Consider the following 20,856-nt stretch of genomic DNA (forward strand, 5'->3'; position numbering starts at 1 on the left):
CAGAGAGCTGTGTGTGATGAAGACACTCTTATCTGAGACTGTACAGTGCTCTCATTGTTTACAGAGATATAAATACATATGTTATATATAAACAAGGCTTTATAAAGATAGACTTCCCCGTGGTCTAACCCTCAGACTGTGAGTGAGCTGAAGGTAAAAGTAGGCCGAAAGAAAGAGAGAAAAAACAAAGAAGAGTTTGTTTTCGGAACAAAATCATTCCCATCCTCAAACCTTTTCCATCTGCTGCTATTCGTTTCAATGCCTGGCTTTCATACGCTTAGAATCATTTTAAATACATTTTATACCAAGCTTTATACACACACTGTCATTATGTTAACCGAAACAATATGTCAAGTTAAATACACGTCACCTAAATGAGGCATAAAAGCCATTCGCGTTCAAAACGCTGTCAGATGTTTTGTTTTATGGTAGCGAGGGCAGCAAGAAATAATGACGGACCTTACACTAAAACATGTCCATCTACACGCAGTTTATGACTTCCTTGCAAATGACTTACTCGCTATCAAAAGGTGGTTTAGGTTTTTACAGCGCGTATAAACCCATGATGATGACTAAAACACATACATTCCCTCCTTCTTAAGGCCAGCCTCACATATTCCTGTTTGTTCTGTATTCGGGTCAAACCACAGAGCGGTTCTGCCGCTGCGCCGGGCCTCGGATGAGACGACGGACTCGATCTTTGCACCCCGTGTCAATTAAATGAAAAGTTGAGAGAAAGCTCTGTTAGTGTCATCATCTCAGTACTTATTAAGCATGATATGCTGCATAATTACCATGTTTTATTAAGAAAAGACAAGTTATTTATTTTTTTTATTAAAATAAATATCACGATTCTCCCACGATTCTGAACAGACAAGTAAACAAAAATTAATGAATGATTCAATGACTCATTAAGACTTCACTTGTTTCATTAATGGACGAATCAGTGTTTTTTTTTACAAATCTCTTAAAGTCCCCCTGTAGTCAATCATTTTATCCCTTAAAACTCATCTTTGATCACCAAAATGACATATTTAAACGTTTTTTCGTTGAAATTGTTTTTGTCATGCCTTAAAATAGCTTGAATGTAACTCGACACCCTTGCCTCATTTAGTATGCACGGTTCTATGAATATGCAAATGAGCCCCGCCTCCACTCACTCACTCAGCTCAGAGATCCACTCGTTGACGATCACACGTTGATCTGATTGGTTACAAGGTAGTTTGTGACGTCAGAAACACCAGCGATTTCAAAGCGTGTTTTTGAGACTGTCTTTGGTTCACTGCAGTTTTAAGGAGAAAATACTCAGCAATGGTGTCGACTTATGAATTTACACATGATTTGTCTTAAAGCATATTAAAAACACCACACAGACACATAAACAACATTAAAAGCTTGTTTTCACCACAGGAGGACTTTAAGTGAATGATTCAATGACGAATGAACATTTTTTAGCAGTCACTTGTCGCCACCTACTGGTGTAACAATGTAATTGATACATTAGAGTTACTTTAAAAATGTGTTTTACTCAATTTTGATCACTACCGTAGACATCAATGTTTATATTTGAACTATAAACTTTTATCCAGTACTTCCGTGATAATTTGAAGTATTGTAAGACAGAAATAATGATACTGTGTGGCTGAAAAGACTGTTTGTGAAGCTGTTTCATACCTATTTTGAATGATTTGAATGTTTCGCTATGATCGTACTTGACAAATGCGCGGGTGTTTGAATCGAGATCGCGATGTTTTAATGATTAATTGTGCAGCACTATATACAGTTTAGTATAGCCAGAACGAATAGTATGGGAGAGTATATCATAGTATAGTAGGAACACACAACTTCACACACAACCTGAAACAAGGCAACATGTTATCGAGGCAAAAAACGGAAAACTGTTGTGAAGCTATCTGTAAACGATCAGCGCCGTCTGCCCCGCTAATGAGAAGGAAAACAGTTAATGATGCCAAACGTTTGAAGAAACTTAATGGAGGAAGCTGAAAGAAGCATGACTGCCTGTTTACTACTGCAAAACACCTGACAAACATTTCCTCAAGATCACACACATCATTAGAGTTTGAATCACAGCTAAACGCTATTGAGCAAAGTTCATGCTCATTTCTAATCTTTCAGAAGATCTTTTATGTAAACCAAAAGGACAGACTTTGTTGTCCATCCAGTGGCTTTTTGGAAACTGTATACAGAAGAAAACCCTGCAAATACCATATCAACCCCAGTCTTTCACAAGTATATCACACACACATCACCTAAATCGACCCAAGAATTAACGAACATCAGCATAATCATCCAAAATATCAATTTTGATTTGAAGCTGCAATAATGATTTTGTGAAAATGAGATCTTGCAATAGTGCAATTACTGCACAGCTATTCATATACATTTTAGAAAGGCAGCCTAATTGCATTGTGATGAAAGATGACAAGTCGTGCACAATAAGACCAGGAACAAGTACGAACTCTCGTTCAAGCAGCTGTTACAGAGCGAGATCTAATTATTTTCATAAATCCATTAGGTTGTCAAGCACTGCGGGAGGAAAGACATCACTGAAGAGATTACAAGCGCTGCCCTGTTGACTGATAAGAGCCAATCAACCACACAATGTGCTGTGGAAAATCATAACACTCAGCACACACACACACTCATGCACTAACAACCCCCCGGCGCTCATACACACGGACGTTTGACAACTCTTTAGAAGTGCGCTGATTGCATTGACCTTTGTCAGAGGTCACACAGTCATGTGTTAACCATTGCAACCGTCGAGCGCAAGGTGTTCAGGAAACAGAGGAACCGGACCAAAACCAGTTACTGATCTGGACCTGCTCGACTCATTTACAGCAGAAAAGTTTGTATGCCCGAGGCCCGGAGATGGGAGACTGTTTTCAGAACAACAACAAACGTTCAGTCTAGTTTGCTGAAAAGCACATCACTCAAAAACATGTTGCACAACCACTTCCTCCTCCTTGTCCATGTAAACCAGTGGTTCTCAACCAGGGGACCAAAAAACGACTTGAAAGGATATAGAATATTATTTTTTTAAAAAAGGCTTTAAAATAAGCTGAAACAACTAAAAATGAAGATATGACATTGTATTTATTTTGATACCTCAAAAATGGGTTGGTTATTGAAAACCTGGATGTCTGAGGAAATTTTAAACTGTAATTTCTAGAACCGAAAAAGTCAAGGAAATAATATTTAAATATTTTATAAGGTAGAAATTGGTAATTAATATTAGTCAGTATATATATATAATAAATAAATAAATAATAATAATATATTCTGGAATTACAGAAGTTAATTATTTAACTAACTCAATTTAATTACTTTACTTTTAATTATTATTATTATTATTTTTTTTGCTACTTCTAGTTTTTCATATTGAGACTTTCTGGAAAATTCAAGGAAATAAAATCTTAAAGTCATGTAAATGAAAAAATATTTAAACATTTAATCAGGTAGAAATTGCTGAGAAATGAACATTAGTCAGTAAAAAAAAATATATATATAAATATATATTCTGTAATTACAGAAGTTAATTTATTTTAATTTAAGTACTTTACTTTATATATATATATATAATTTTTTTTTTTTTTTTTTTTTTACTGACTTATAACAATTTCTCAGCATATTCTACAGGATAACATATTTAAATACTTTTAATTTGCATTAATGTTTAACATTTTATTCTTGACTTTTCCAGGTCAAGAAATTCACCAGAAGTGGCAATATATATATATATATATATATATATATATATATATATATATATATATATATATATATATATATATATATATATAAAGTAAAAAAAGTGATTGCTATGATAAATATCTTCTGGCTGTTGAATCAAAAGCATCTTGTAATAAAAAACATACTGGATCAAATTACGTTAAGACTTTCCCAAATCCCCTGGCCGAGCACCAGCTCAGACTCTGTGGAAAAGTGACAACAAGTATAGCGTAGCATGATTTTGCTATGCAAGTTTCACAATAACCTACTCTAGTGCAATGGATCTGAATGCTATTCTATTGTCTTGTTGTTGCTGCCATTTTCCCCAAGTACTTTCTAAACATGCGAGCGAGTCCAACAGCCCTGAACATCAAATCAGGTGCACAAACAAACAGCACACTGAAATTAGAGCCTTGAATTTAGATTAGATTACATAAGAGAGCCGCAGCAGTAAAGGTAACAGCGCTGTTAATTGCTTGTGTGAACTGTTTCTAACACACTGTAAAACACAGACAAAAAAGAGTGAGTGTAAATGAAATAAGTGTTGTGAGCGAGACACCTGACGCTCTGAAAACATACCACAGCTAAGCGGGCACCCGCTGGGCAGCAGACATGTTATCGTTAAGGAATCACATCACAACTCACTGACACTAACCCCCCCTCATCAGATGACCTTTGACCCAACAGCTGACAGACAGCCATGTGCAGCTCCTGCATATCATGTTGAATCCAGCATGGTCCTCAACCAGACTAACTGGAGTCAAGCAGAATATTTTCAAGGCTATATTTATAGATGTAGGGCTGGGGGGAGGCTTGGGGACCACTGTCTATAATTATCCCAGAGGTAAATACATACAGTGATGATCATCACTCAGAGAGTGTTAACAAATTAATAAAAACTGGAAAAGCCTGTAAAATGTGCTGTGCAAGCATGCAACGGCTTCAGCTGCGAGGCATGTTTTAAGTGCTTGTTTATAAGGCAACCTGCCTAAATGCATTAGCAGCACATTGCAAATAAACACGGTTTAAAGTTTGCATACGGTGCACATAATTGTGCAAATTAATAATCAATATCAAATGCAAAGAGCTGAAATTAACTCCCGCAGGTTTGCAGATAAAGACTGAGGGAGGTTTGCATGAATGCGGTTTATATATATATATATTTGGTCACACTTTATTTTACAGCGTCCTCATTACATATGTTATACTTACTTAAGAGTAAATTATGCATAATTACATGCAACTAACCTTCAACCAAACCCTAATCCTACCCTAAACCTATATTAAGTACATGTTGTTAATTATTATTACTCTGTAATTAAATATAACAATGACACCTTCAAATAAAGTGTAACCAAGTATTTATATGATATAAATGGACTGTAATTCATTTGGGAAAATTTCACAATCACATGTTGAAACAATGTCTATTATGTATCTGCATATATTTAAAATTTAAAAGGAAAGGTTTACATGCCAGATCATGGGAAGGGAACTTTAGTTATGGTGTGTGTTTACTCAATCATTGCACAATATTCAATCCACAGATGTTCAAACCCCTATTCAATGACAAGAATTCCTGCAAATCACTTCCTCGTTGAAAACAATCGACTCCACAAATCCAACAAATCATGTCTTCAGAAATCTACTCCATTTGAAAGCAAAACACTGTTTACACTCACCGACTTTACCTTTACATGTTTAAGAGGCTAAAATTACACCCTTATGTGCAAGATAAAAGCAAACATTCTCAGTTTTCACTTGCTAATAGGCGGGAAGGCTTACGGTATCACTTCTCTCTGTGCAGGTCGGAACGTGATACGTTTTGTCGTTTATGACGATGTCCTGTGGGGTGTTTGATTTTCTTGCACCCGTGCCGTGAGATACGTGGATGTGTACATGCGGAGGGCCGTTCTCTGAGTGCAAGTCTGCAGCATTTGACACGTGACAAGATATCTCAGCGTTCGCACAGGGTAACTCCAAAGAAATACTCCTGTGAAGGATGGGACGAGATCCTTTTTTTGAAGTCTGATGCGAATTACAGCCGGTCGGGAAAGTGTTGTGTCTTCTCTCCGATGCCGACGGTCTTCCGCTTGGGAGCATGCAAGCCGAGGTGCTTCGGAAAAGCTTTGCTTTCTCAGGCTCCGGGACGTCGTCTGTTTGTGGGCCCTCGAGAGGTTTGGAACAGTCAATGTTAACCTTAGTTTTGGCCGAACTTACTTTCCCTGAGGGAAGCGGTCTCTGGTTCGCGAAGTGCAATAAAACGCTGGAGTGTCTTTCCGTCCGCTCTGGTCCTGGCGGCTGTTCCGGTGGCACGCTGAAATGCACGATGGGTTTGGCGTCTCTGTGCTCGGCTGACGTGCTGTTTTTAGACAGCCGTAGACCATTAACTGCAGTGGCGATGGATCCCTTGGACGCTTGCATGTCATCGTGAGACGCATCAATGCTGGACAGCTGCATCTGATGAGAGGTTTGAAAGGAACCTCGTGCTGATGGAGGCAGTGGAGGAATCATTGGAGACGCAACCGGACTAACGGGCGAGGCGGGCGGCGTTGTGCACGGGCTCCGTGGGAAGATAACCAAAGACGAGCAGCGCCGTAACGGAGCCCTCGCCTTCCGCCGAGAAATCGGCTTGCGATCTGGGAGATCCGCTTCGAATATGCTGTTGCTGCTGCAATAACCGCCGTCGCTTGTTGTGCTACTGCAACATGAACTTGGATCCCCGTTTCCCTCCTTTTCTCCGTCTTCCCCGGCATCCGCATCTCCACTCTGCTTGCAGGGCTGTAAGGAGATCTGAAGCGTGCTTTTTCTGCTCCCGTTCACCTTGGGGATAAACAGGGTGGCGTGCCGTTGTAAATTACCGTATTCTGGTGACAAGGGTGGCAGAGCTAGAGCCAGCTGTCCTGGAGTCAGCTTCATGTGGAGGGAACTCTGCGTCAGGCCTTCGCTGCCGGAGATACGCACGCTTTCCTCAGCCTGACTGCTGCACGTTTCAGAGAGCGGATCGGTGTTGCTTCTACGTGAAGCAAAATGCAGTCGGAGGTGTCGTGCCATGCCGTTGAACTCCCTAGTTCAGTGGAATGAAGGAACCCGAAACTAGCAAATAAAAAACGAGCAGCAAAAAGCAACTGCTCCTGGTCCCGTGCTGTGATTGCAACCATTAGCGGCTCCACAAAGCCAAAATAGCAGCAGTGGCAGGCGGCATTCCTCTTGAAGCTCCTCAGACGCTGGCATGACAGATCAAACGCATAATAAAGGACTGTTTGCATCTACAGATCTAGTTCTGTGAAGGATAACGGGTAGAGATTTACTGAGGCAACTGCTCCAGAAACCCCTCTATGCCAGACCTCTAGAAAGCCTCAGCTGTGCCTTCTGTAGTTTCGCAAGCACCGATTCAGTCACGGGTGCCCTCCCTCCCACAACTGGTCAACCCCAGTGCAAAAAAAAACAACAATCTGCGTGCATGCCAGGATGGAGGTGGAACAGCTCGTCCCTGTTCTAGCCAACCTCGTCTCTGCCACCTCCTTTTTACAGAAGTCGCAGCCCAGTGTCTAGAGTTTCTTGTAAAGCTGCACCCCAGCTAATATTTTTACCCCACCAGGATAGAGTTACAGGAAATAAAGAGGAACGAGTTTTGGCGTATTTTTTTTCTAAGCTTTCTGAGCCGTCGGGTGATATATGCCAGGTGTGACGAGTTGCTGAAGCTCAAGCATTTTGCTCATTTCTGCACTTCTAACCACACATGACAGCTTAATCTACAAGTTTAAAACTAGCAGAAGGAAATGTGCCTTCAAAAATCAAGTACTGAGCTTGTTGTGCCAGCTCACATATAGACATGTGCCACTGTAACATCATGTGTCATCTGACACCCGCTGTTGCAGCCATTTAAGAGCATGCTTCTGTCAGGGAAAAGCCATCTCATCAATCAGGGGCAATTGCACCGGGGGTAATCGGAGTTTCAGGACTAGCATGGGAAATCGTCCTGCTTACAACGTGAATGAAATTTTATTAATTAAATTGAATTTTGTGCACGTGGAAGCTTTAGGATTTGGAATTTATAAAACAAAGAATAGAGGCAATTGCATGCATTTCAAATTGTGAGATTGATCATGAATTAAGCATCTACTGTCAAAAGTCTCAAATGATTTGTCATCCTTTCTGTAAGCTAACACATTCCTCAGGAGATGGAAATAGCGTGCATGCTTGGTTCATGCCAACGAACACATTCTAGCAATGACATACCAGTTTCTCTTACACACAGTAACTGGGTTTACCTGTCACATACAGCAAGACGACTGCAGTTTACAGTCTTATCAGGAGTCACTGTTCTTACTTGAACACTGGGTCCTTTATGCAAGAGTTTGTTTAACCCTCCTCGTTATTCAGTAAGGACGCCGTCAGCATGTGACGGAGAAACCCCCCTAGCACCGCTCATGCCTCATTGACTTTTATGTGTTTTAAAGCAGTTACTTTTCACATTTACAACACCCAAAGGTACATTTCAGTTCCCATACCTGAGCTTTATGGTGGCTACTTGCAAAAAAGGCATCCTTGTTCATTCATTACACGCTGACACTCAGGTAGCTGCTGATTTTACAGACCTGAACCCAACACTAACATGCCCAATACATTCGAGACTGCTGAAGTGTGAATGGTCTCATTACCAAACTAACACGTCTGTCATTGTAGAGCCAAACAAATAGTCTTGCCTCAAATTAATGCCATTGGTTAAGCCAATATTTCTATATCACGCTACTCAACAATGCCAATTGGTGGGTAAATTATACACAGCACCTTTTAACAATTTACTCGCTAATTCAAAAGCAAAACATAGACATAGAATGTATTAATGGAAACTTCACAAGGGCAATTTAAACGTCAAGTTCACTCATCTACTACACTAATGTTTAAAAGTTTGGGCTCAGTATGATTTTTATAAAATTAATTCATACTTTAATTCCACAAGGATGCATTAAATTGAACAAAAGTGCCTCTAAAGGCATTTTTAATGTTACAAAATATTTCTATTTCAAATAATCAAAGAAAATGTATCATGGTTTCCACAAGAATTTAAACAGCACAACTGGTTACAACCTGGATAATAATCAGAAATGTTTCTTGAGCATCAAATCATCATATTAGAATGATTTCTGAAGGATCATGTGACACTGAAGACTGGAGTAATGATGCTGAAAATTCAGCTTCGATCACAGGAATAAATTACAGTTTAAAATAGATTCACATAGAAAACAGCCATTTTAAATTGTAATATTTCACAATATTACTGTTTTTATTGTACTTTTTACTGTACACCAACCCCCAAACTTTTAAACGGTAATGCACAAACTTCTCTAATACATTTTTGATCACAGTCAATCAATGCACTCATGTACATACCAAACGATTTTCATCAAACACCTCCAGCAGCAGACGATGTTTCCTGGGATGCACCTGTGGGAGATAAAAGAAGACACATAAAAAAATCAATATACAGACTACTGTTAAAGGGATACTTCACCGATTACATTAAGCTTTGTATCAGTAGAAACCCGGTGGTATTTTCGAGTGACCGTGCTTCCCTCCCTCATGTCCCCCTGAGACGAGAGATTTCTGTATTGTGTGTCTGGAAAAAAACCTCAGATGACGCAAAAATCGTAATTTTCAGGCTCTTTTGTCCAGAGGCGAGAGACTCCAGCCAGTAGGAGGAGCTCGTTCCGCATGTCTTCAACCCGCCCATAGGGGGATCTCACGATAAAACGCTGTCTTTTCAGTTTCGAGTTGACTAGTAGCCTAGTTGTATCATTTCTTCCGATACGGCCCTCTGTAACCGGTAGGCGTGGCTTGGGAGTGTCCTCGTAGGGCAGCGAAGCAAGTGCATTCTGGGAGTTGTTGTCTTTCATCCACATGAGCCAAAAATACATTTTCTGTCTTTCTAAGGCACCAACTTCTAAAATAATTTCACATTTCTACTACATAAATGACCCAATTTAAATACACATTCATCTTTCCAGCAGTGAAATATCCCTTTAATTTATGGACTAATATACAGAATTTATTTTTGCATGTCTCATTACATGCAAACTGAGTTCATCTTCCATTCATATCCCTTGACTTTAGGCCTGTAAATGGCCAGTGACTCATAACAGTGTGTCTGTAAGCTCGGTTGGTATCATTTAGCATTTCACAAATTCCCCAGTTGGTATTTGGGCCAGTGGTCAGTAAAGGTCAGTAAATAGCTCAGAATCTTTTATGCCACTGTCTAGATCATTATAGTTATGACTCATGCACTAAATATCAGGTACAGCAGGTCATTTTTGCATGCAAAGAAATAGACAGGATATTTTACACAAACACAAAGAAAGGTCCAAAAGCCCGAAACCACACCTCAAATCAAGGATTAGTGCATTTTTGTGCTCCTTTTAAGACCTAATATTTTTAGAACAAAGAACAGGTATAGGGGTTTTATAATTCTAAACATTTTAAAACAAAGTATACGTATGAAAAATGAATAATACTTCAGAATCTGCACTATTCCTACAGTAGGTCGCTGATAAAAATTTTAAAAAAAGCATTGCAATGCTCATGGGACTCATTTGCTTTCATTTGAAGCTCAAGATTCTCTTGGGAACATCTGAAATCATGCTAAAATAACTACTTTTCTAAGCATATATGAGTGCTCAATATGCCTCATATAAAGTATTGATCTGTCTTCATAACGTCTTGAAATGGGTTCTAGTTTCCGAAGAGCCTTATATTGATGTTGCCACTGTATTGCACCAGCATCTGTGTTTCTGAGTAAACGAGCGATGTCTATGGGGGAGAGATATGCACAACGCGTGAGTAAATGCGTCACAGCTCATCACTTAACAGCAGGGAAAGTGGACAGAATGTAAGCGGCACCCCTCATCTCAAACGCACCCCGTAACTCAACCCTGACCTCTGACCCCAAAACATGTGATTGCACCTATCTCTTTACATGCCCAAACAGGCTGTTTTTTTATTGAAGGGTGATTCTTCAAGTAGGAGCATTTGGAGGGAAAAAAATCTGTTTGCACATTCATCACATATTCTGGAGTAAGAATCTGCTCATGGCCTGATAGTAATTTTTCACATATTAGAGAAAAGGAAGACATGTGCCTATCGGCCGAACACATTAAAGGGGTGGTATAATGCACTTTTCACAAGATGTAAAATAAGTCTCTGATGTCCCCAGAGTGTGTATGTGAAGTTATAGCTCAAAATACCCCACAGATATTTTTATACAGCATGTTAAAATTGTCATTTTTTGAGGGTGAGCAAAAACACACCGTTTTGTGTCTGTACCTTTAAATGCAAATGAGCTGCTGCTCCCGGCACAGGGGGCGGAGCTTCAAGAGCTTGCACTCACACAGACATGCACTGAAAATTTCAAAAACTTTTAGCCTTTTATGTTCAAACCAGATTCAGACAAAGATGGAGAGACTCAAGAAGAAGTGACAACATGTAGACAACATTTCTGAATGGTTAGTTGATGAATTTATGTAGCTGATGTGTAGTTATCTTCTAGTCATTGATTAGCATATACTGTCTTGAGAATCTATAAATCGTGTTCCGGGGGCGGGGTTTATGTAAATTTTAGGGCTGGTGATGTCACTAACCCGGGAAGGAATGTTGTGTAGTCTCTACCAGCCGTTTGTTGTAGTCCTTAAAAAGAGATTTCTTTAAAAAGCAAATATCTCCCTTTGCTTTGAACTTTGAGCATCGTAACTTTGCAGATGTTGTTTATGATCAAACAGCAACATTACACACTAACTAAAGTTAAAAAAAGTGAAATCATAATCAACCACCCCTTTAAGTTTTATTTGGCTCAAAATAAAGCCATTGCGCTGGCCTGTTTTGAGTTTTATCTACGCCCCAGACTAGTCATCCCCTATAAAGAAATGTGAAGGTCAGAGATGTGAGAGCTAGACTGTATTTCCCAGTTAGTATAAACTCTGTCAAGAGTCGAGACAAACACACTCAGCAGGAACGTCACAGAATATAAGCTGTTATATATACACGTGTTTCCAGCACAGTGGTGTAAAAAAAAAAAAAAAAAAAACGGGAAAAAAAACTGATTTTTACATTTCCTGAAGACAATGAGAGCGTTTACATGCACGTTCTTTAAACTGGTTATGCTTAATAAGCCGATAACGGGTGTGGTCATGTAAACGAGTTCCTTTATCGGTATAAGATCATAAACGGCTTGAGAATAAACCGATCGACAGAGCTAGATTTTTGCCCATGTAAACACCTCAGCCTGTGTTCTGTCGGCTTATTGAAGTGTGTGTGTGTGTGATATGTGACAGAAAAGCATCCTTATACGGTAGACATAAGCGCATCGAGCCACAGCGAGTGTTTCACGGTAAAGCGAGGAGAAATATACCACAGACCCTGTCTTTTTCTTGACCCAAGAAATATAAAAAAATGTGTTCTCATCTCGCGCAGCCAAAGGACAAGCGGTTCAGCCGCAGAAACTTCAGATCCGAGAGGGGAATGAGTCTGTGCAAGACATTCTGAAATACTCTGGGGGTTTTAATGCTCTATTTAACATCACAACTCACATAAGACAGAATACTCTGAGTGAAATACATGGACGCTTACATTTCGACGTCACCAACGGTCAATAACCTGTTTTTTTAATGCAGTCTTGTAAACCTGGTTTATTTGCATTGCCGGGTTATTGATTTGCATGTAAACCGGTAAATCGAGTTATTTCAATAAACTGAGTTTTGGTAGTTATTGGCGTATTGATGTGCATGTAATCGTGAAAAGCTTTGGTTGGCTGCTATGGATTCCTAAGGTATTTTTAAACTTTGCATGAATTGCATATATTTGACTGAAGCATTGTCACTTGTTTTGTCTGATTTTTTTTTGTTTTTTTGGCTCCATTACTCCATTATGGTCCATTAATATAAAATGCAAAAATGGTTTTATAAAAAACTTGAGCTTTTAAACAGGCTCCTAATGCTGAAATATGAGCAGCCCATATTCTATAATGTGTTCTATTATTACCAAACACAACGACTGCAACAGTTCAATATTATTTCACAAGAACACATTACTGGAATCATGCACAATATTCACTCATGATAGTGATGAATAAAGCCACGGTCACACTAGACTTTGAGCATGAGACATTTCTTTGGACGCTGCAATGGAAGTGATTTGATGACACATTTTGCGGCTTCATTTTAATAAACATAAATTCAACATATAACAAATAAAAATAAATTAATCTACTCCACTTTCGCGCCGTGGATTATCGGTATCCTATTGTTTTTTTTGTTTTGTTTTTTGTTTTGTTTATTTGTGTGTATCCTGACATTGTTTAGAACTTTGGACAACTGTGGTTGTTTTTAAATGTGCTATGCAAATAAACTTGAACTTGAACTTGTTCACACGTCTTAACGTGATACGAATTTGCAGGTCAGAGTTGACAAACCTGAATTTGGAACGCACCGAAGTTTAAGTTTTCGGTCTCTGGCATTCGTATGCGTTTGAATGGAAGTCAATGGAACGAGAAGTGTAGTGTGAACACCTCTTATTGTCCTGTCTAGACTAAATGTTTTTTGTAACTAAAATCAACAAAAATTTAAGGTAGTATGACTTTACAAATGTAGTTTTAACTTTAAATTATATATATATATATACATACATACATACATTTATTATTATATTATTTTTTATTTTAATTATTTTTTATATATTAACCTATTGATAATGAGATTTTTCCAAAACTTTTTTGCAAGCAAAACCCCTTTGACCTAAAATATTTACTGAAATTTTAAGTTAATATTCCAATAATTTAACAACAGATTGCATGTTCTTTGTCAGTTCTTTGATGACAGTTAATGGTCACATGACATACAGGTTAACAATATTTTAGTTTATATTTTCTTTTTTTAGTAATTGTTGTATATATATTTTTTTTTTTCTTTATTTTTATGATTTAATTCATTAAAAGCATTTCATCCACTCATTGCCAGCTGACGTGATCTCTGTAAATACCCGTTCACTTACTCTAAAGAAGAATTCTTCGTTCCACTTCGGATCCAATGTCTAAAAAAAAGAGACAAGAACAGAAAGATGGAGAAATCTTGTTCAACATCTCTTGACAAAAAGATGACTTCTGTAGTTAGAGAGTCTGAGTCTGTACACAATCATACCTTTTTAATGGTTTTGGTCTGTAGACTGGTGATTTCTCCGTTGACCGGGTCATAGAGTGAGATTCTTGTGTACGGATCGCTGCGGATGAAAGGAAAACAGACTAATATTACATAACCACACAACATGGAAAAAAGATTTCCCATCTTTGAGTCATACAGGAAGTGTTACTAAATATTTTAGTAATGTGGTCACGGTCCATTGTTATTTGCAGGATCAGTAGTCATGTGATACTGGATCTATCTTTACTAACCATTACAAGTCAGGTTTCATCCATACGGTCTAGAACGATTCTCTCAAACCAGTCTAGTTCAGATTAATAAGTTTGGGATCGTGTCATTCATCGTCTTAACCCACATGCAACATCACGAGGAAGCGAGACACAATCTTTCAACTGTTCATTTGAGTCGATGAAGGTTTTCATTGAATATCTGGCCTTTTCCAAGCGAGTGTTACAGTGAAGGAGAGATGATATCGCTCAGCACAGATATCGATTGCATACCTAGAGCTGTGTTATTTAGGTCAAAGTGAGCCCGGCCGATCTGTTCGAGTCCTCAAGGACGGCCAGGACGGCTGCTAACACTGCCATCTACTGTACTGTGGGTCCGGGTCCGGGACCATCAGCATGCAGTGCATTGCAAGCTATGCATAATATGAATTCTTTGGCATGTGGTGGATTGTAAATAACTTTTCTTGGCAAAATACTGAGCTTGCATTGTATTACAAAGCAAACCTAGATCAAATAAATTGGCAAATGGATTAATATTAAACTAAATAATCATTAAGAGTCAAAATGAAACCGCAGCTGTAACCCATATCACTTTTTTTTTTTTACTTTTGCAGGAGAAAAAAAAAAAAAAAAAAAGTAGGACGGGACGTGATTTTACACTTTTGGGAATAGATTGATGATGAAAGTAGGCTTTTTGAATAGCAGAAAGAAGCTGAATGTGCCAAAACGAGCATAATAAGGCCAGAAATGTGCATTAAGAAAGTAAATCTTTTTGTCAAGAGATGTTGAACAAAATTTCTCCATCTTTCTGTTCTTGTCTTTTTTTTTTAGACATTGGATCCGAAGTGGAATGAAGAATTCTTCTTTAGAGTAAGTGAACGGGTATTTACAGAGATCACGTCAGCTGGCAATGAATTTTAACCTCATAAAAAAATGTAAAAAATAAAAAAATCTTTCCTTTTCCTTTAAATCCTCGCTTATCTTATGCTACTCTGAACAATGCCTGAACTTTGTATTTCATAATTTGAGCACTTCTTGCGTTGTTTTTTGCCTCTTCACGATGACTCGCTTAATTTAGTCCTAATTTGTAAGTCGCTTTGGACAAAAGCGTCTGGTAAATGACTAAATATAAATGGGGTCAATTTGGATTTCATGCTGACGTCATGATCATTGTTGTTTTCAAAAATGATTCAGCTGAGTGTTTAAATTAATCATATTTACTGAATCCAATTCAATTATTATTAGGCTGTAAAAAAATTATATCTACAACATCTTTTGTAGGAACTGATAAAGCCTGTATGCGTGTCAGATTGTCTGCTGTGTGGGAATCATGAGACACGGATAAACTATTTTGTGTTTTCATAACAAACTGAAGGAACAAACTGAAGGAACAGAACATGATGCCGGCGGAGCGGGTGTATAAAGCAAACAACTTATCCGAGCGAAGTGTCCTTAAAGTGAGTCGTACACTACCTGAGACTATGCCGAAGCACCCAAACCGTGACCCTGAGTGAGTGTTGAGTGAAATCAAGGGGGAAAACCTTGCATTTAAAGCATTTAAAGAAAACACAAACTCTCATTCAAGCAGAGAAAGAGACCATAATTACTCATCAACAGATATGGGCTTTTCATCCGGTGATATTTAAAGAGCCAGGTTTATATATGATACAATGGCAAATGAGACAAACACAAGATTGTTGAAAATAAGCACATTTTACACAATATTTATTTCTGAAAAGGCAGTTCTAATGCCAAAAGTCTCAAATGGTCAAGTATGTGCTGTTTAATCAGCCTGGTCGTTATATATGTCTGTCATTAACATTAATATGTTCTAGTGTGATTTGTACTGACCTGGCACCCAGAATGTCCTTCTTGGCCAAACCAATTCCAGCAATGATTTTCACCCTTAAGATCCGGGATTCATCCTGAAGGAAAGCAAAGGTACACAAACGACAATGAACATCAAGAATTAAACTGCCTAGAGGTTTAAGAATATGTTTTTCCTACAGAAACAGGAAGTTTGATCCACTTTGACCCTTAAGTGGGAGGGGCATTCTTCTGTCAGGGAACATTTGATTAGCCAGAATGCATTAACGCAAGATGAAATCATTATTTTTGGTGTATTTTCCTAAAAGGAAAAGATAGTCAATTTACATAAATACATACAGTACCGGTCAAAAGTTTGGAAACATTATAATTTTTTTTATATTTTTGAAAGAAGTCTCTAATGCTGCATTTCTTTGATCAAAAATACAGAAAAAAACTGTAATATTGTGAAATATTATTACAATTTAAAATAATGGTTTTCTATTTGAATATACTTTAGAAAATAATTTATTTCTGTGATGCAAAGCTGAATTTTCAGTATCATTACTCCAGTCTATCACATGATCCTTCAGAAATCATTCTTATATGATGATTTATTATGAGTGTTGGGAATACCTAATATATTTGATGAATAAAAGGTTAAAAAGAAAAGCATTTTTTCAAAATAAAAAAATATTTTCTAATAATGTACATCTTCTTTATGTACATCTACTTTTTATCAATTTAACACATCCTTGCTGAATAAAAGTATTGATTTATGTAAAAAAAAGAAAGATATTGATAATTAAGATAATGATATGTATATTGTTGTTACAAAATATTTCTATTTTAAAAAATTCGGTTCTTTTTTTTTTTCTTTACTTTTTATTCATCAAAGTATCCTAAAAAAAGTATCACAGGTTATGAAAAAATATTAAGCAGCAGAACTGTTTCCAACTTTGATAATGAATCATCATATAAGAATGATTTCTAAAGGATCATGTGATAGACTGGAGTAATGATCCTGAAAATTCAGCTTTGCATCACAGAAATAAATTATATTTTAAAGTATAATAAATTGAAAACCAGTTATTTTAAATTGTAATAATATTTCACAATATTACATTTTTTTTCTGTATTTTTGATCAAATAAATGCAGGCTTGATGAGCAGAAGAAACTTCTTTCAAAAACATTAAAATTAGTAATGTTTCCAAACTTTTGACCTGTACTGTATAGCCTACATATAATATGCATATCCTCAAAAGTAAAAAACAAAAGCTATCAAAATGCAGTTATGATGACGTCTAAAAAACATGTGCAATGATTATATCCAAAAAAGTGTTTTAAAAAAACGACAGCAACCACCCCAAAAAGAGCAATGAACAATAAATATAATAAAATTAAGTGCCACATGTGATCAAAAATATGCTATATAATAAACATGTGACGTCATGCGGTAGTTATGGCGTCATGCAAGCCCTCACAAGTATACAGTAGATATTGCGCAAGAGTGACACTTGAGAGTCACAAGACTACAATAGAAATGAAATAAAGTGATCTTTATCAGCAAATCAAACACATCCTTTCCCAAACATGGTTATATGTCAGTTTTGTGTCGTTAAGTAAACAAACATACTATCATAACACAAAGTGGAGCAGAACTTCATCTCAGAGACCCACCGGATCCCACTGAGACCATGTGACATAAGAGCTGTAGGCAGGGGGGATGTTTATGCAATATAACAGAATTTTTATGACTGATATAACACGTCGCATGATATAACAGCTGAATTATTGTACCTCATCGCTCTGAAGTCCTCGAACCTCGGGGAGTAGCGCGGCCATGTTCATGTTCCGTGCCAGGATGCCAACCTGCGTCGATATGAACGCCGAAAAGACACAAATAAAACCCGAACTGTCAAAGAGTGCGCTATGCTTCCACGGAAATCGGTTCCCCGGGATATGACACGCGCGGAGCGGCGTTAGCTTGACAAATGCGCCTTGGAAACTACGCCGATGTACATCCTCACAGCGCGCGCCCGGACACGCCCCCACGGCGCAGCTCACGCCCACTACGCTCTCAGCCACGCCCCCTTCCTCATGAGCACGATATAGAAATAACTGCGTTCATCACTTGAACGCTGTCATGACAACAGTGCTGAGTGTTTGTCCTTGGCAGTGTAACGTTTTGTTGATGTAAATCTTATCTCTCTTTCTCTTTCAAACCTACATTTTAAATCAGTCATGTGGAATGTTTATTATGATCACGACTGGCACATGCAATACTGTATGTAAAACAATCAAATATGTCAACAATAATATCCAGTATACCAAGTACTGAACGTCGAGGCATAGATAGATAGATAGATAGATAGATAGATAGATAGATAGATAGATAGATAGATAGATAGATAGATAGATAGATAGATAGATAGATAGATAGAAAAGGGAGTCTGAATAGAATGATTAAAATATAATAAAGTGGAATAGAATAGAATATAATTAAGTATACTTTATTGATGGGAAATTTAGTGTGTATTACAAAGGCAACACCATCGTAAACCACATACGCAGTGCATATATTTTTTAAGTATTTTAAAATAGGTATGGGATGAATACGTGAACACGTGCAAGCACTATAATCCATGAACTTGATAAATGTTGCAGATATGTTTTACTATCTACAACCAAATGCCTTTCAACTTGCGTGTGCAAAATTCAAAATTGAATGAATGTGAAGCAATTTGTACAAATAGAGTCATTTTTGTGAATACAAATGTTTTCTTTTGTATTAGTGTATCATAATGTGCGCATGCAACAAAGAAGATGTGTGTTTGTAGATCAGGACACGCGTGCATTCATTGACATCTTTTCTAAGTCAATCTCATTTGATTCATTTGGATTTTGAGACTTTCTTTTCGCGGTTTTTAAGCATTTCACAAACCACACACAAACAAGTACAAATTAATAGGCCTGGTGCTAATTATTAATGTGTGCACAACTACCCATTTATTTGACAAATTCACAAATGTGTGTCTCTACATTTAAACTAATACAATACAGCGTGTTGTATTGTACAAACCTCACCTCACAAAATGTAATAAATACATTTTAAAAATGATACTTTACACAATTATTGTCATTATTATCTCACCCCGTCATTTGAAACCCATTTGACTTATTAAAAAAAAAGGGAAATAAGAAAACCATGATATGAACTTGAAACGATGAGGGTGAATTAATTGTGACAGAATTGTCATTTATTGGTGAACTGTTCCTTTAATAACTTGTGCTGGTCCTCCTCTAGTGGACGGATGATGAATCGCACGTCCTTCAAATTAGAACACTTTTAAATGTGTCACTGTGTTATCTGGAGTCTTGTAGATGTTTCAGACAAACAGAATAAGTATTTAGATGTTATCGTATTCATATTTAGATTAGTGGTTGATTTATGTCGTATATTTGTTTAGACATTCACCAGGTGTTGTTTTTTTTTATTATTATTATTATTATTTCTGGACTGGTTCGTGTAGCTTTACTGCCACTTAATTTAATCATGGGATTTGATTTGGAATATTGTTTAGATCAGATATCCACATCTATACTGTAAATTATGGTTAAAGTTCATACTTTATTTTTCAAAAAGGGGTTGCAAAGTGCTAGATCCTGCTAATCTCATCTCTTCAGTCCCTCAATTTCACAAAAGTAAAACAAAATAATTCTAAGTGAATTTGTTTTTAATCTGTGAACATTTTGGTTTAGTTTACAGAATCATTTCCAAAGTGTTTTACTTTACTGTAGTGCCTGTAACACTGTATCATTGCCAAACACTGTCTTTTATGCCAAATACTGAAACTCTATTTGAGAAAATAAATATATTTTATTTATTATTATTATGTTGTCATATGCACCCTTATGAAATTACTTGTGAGCTGACTCATGTTGAAATAGCGATAATCTACACACTTGACTGGTGAAATCTGAAATAATAATAATGATGATGTTTATAGCACCTTCTGAACTGATACGTGTAAATAAAGAATATTAATCTCGTTACTGATGATGGTAATGATGAACCAATAACAGCCACATAATGTGATGGATAAGGCACATAAATTAAACTATTTTACAGATTTCTGGGTCGATTTCCATCCTTTGCAATCGATATTTAAACAATTATAAACTGAGAATAGAATTCGGTTCACGGCACCAGAGAGAAATCTTGACGGCACTCGCAAGAACATGGATAAGTCGCTACATAATCAAATTCACTAATATTACACCATTTAAACATTATTAAAAATACATAGGCTACTGAGTTACTACAACAATCTTTGTCAAAGATGTTACGAACCCCTGTTTTTAAAACGCTCGTTGGAAAAGGGGTAAGCAACATAAAGGACACGTGAGGCGAAGTGCAATTCAAACATTTATTATAAGGCTAATGAAGCCGGGATTCACCGATGCGTTCCTCGTTCTGTTTCACTCTTCTTCTCAACAGGAGCCAATAGAGCAGCGGGACACGGGTGCGCAGAGGCGGAGCCTAACAAGAGAAAGAAACCAATCAGAGCACAGAAACAGAAACACACAAAATACAAATACAACACTCATAAGGCTTAGGCCGTAAACAAAGAATACACTTGTTTGTTCACAGTTTGAGCGTTCTTGTTTCCATTTGTTTAATTTCCAGATCTGAGGTGAATTATCCATTGTTGCTTTTACAGCTTCAAAGCTGGAGCACTGAATGATATTCAAAGTCACATTACACACTTTTAACATTAAATAAAGCACATAAACAGTGCCTGAGATTATCATCGCCACACTTTGTGTTTGTTGTTTGATTAGTTCATCTCTCGAGTCTTCAGGTCTGATTCTTCTGAGT

At 37.3% G+C, this 20,856-nt stretch overlaps 1 protein-coding gene across 2 annotated transcripts in view; it reads right to left on the minus strand.

Moving 5' to 3' along the window:
- The window catches only part of nedd4a (NEDD4 E3 ubiquitin protein ligase a), a 41,727-nt gene extending 23,699 nt beyond the window's left edge, over positions 1–18,028 (minus strand). The window contains exons 1-5 of one of the 2 annotated variants that reach the window (XM_084124160.1): positions 17,775–18,028; positions 16,019–16,092; positions 13,941–14,019; positions 13,795–13,833; positions 9,151–9,204 (exon numbers count right to left, since the gene is read on the minus strand). In XM_084124160.1, coding sequence (XP_083980286.1) covers positions 9,151–9,204; positions 13,795–13,833; positions 13,941–14,019; positions 16,019–16,092; positions 17,775–17,825 — 297 coding nt within the window. In that variant the 5' untranslated portion in view covers positions 17,826–18,028. Of the gene's footprint in view, positions 1–5,538; positions 7,887–9,150; positions 9,205–13,794; positions 13,834–13,940; positions 14,020–16,018; positions 16,093–17,774 lie in introns of those variants that run through there. The other variant, XM_084124159.1, reaches the window with a different exon arrangement.
- Between the last annotated feature and the right edge of the window lie 2,828 nt (positions 18,029–20,856).

Source organism: Abramis brama (genome assembly GCF_963993115.1).
Source record: "Abramis brama genome assembly, chromosome: 9".
Taxonomy (NCBI): Eukaryota; Metazoa; Chordata; class Actinopteri; order Cypriniformes; family Leuciscidae; genus Abramis; species Abramis brama.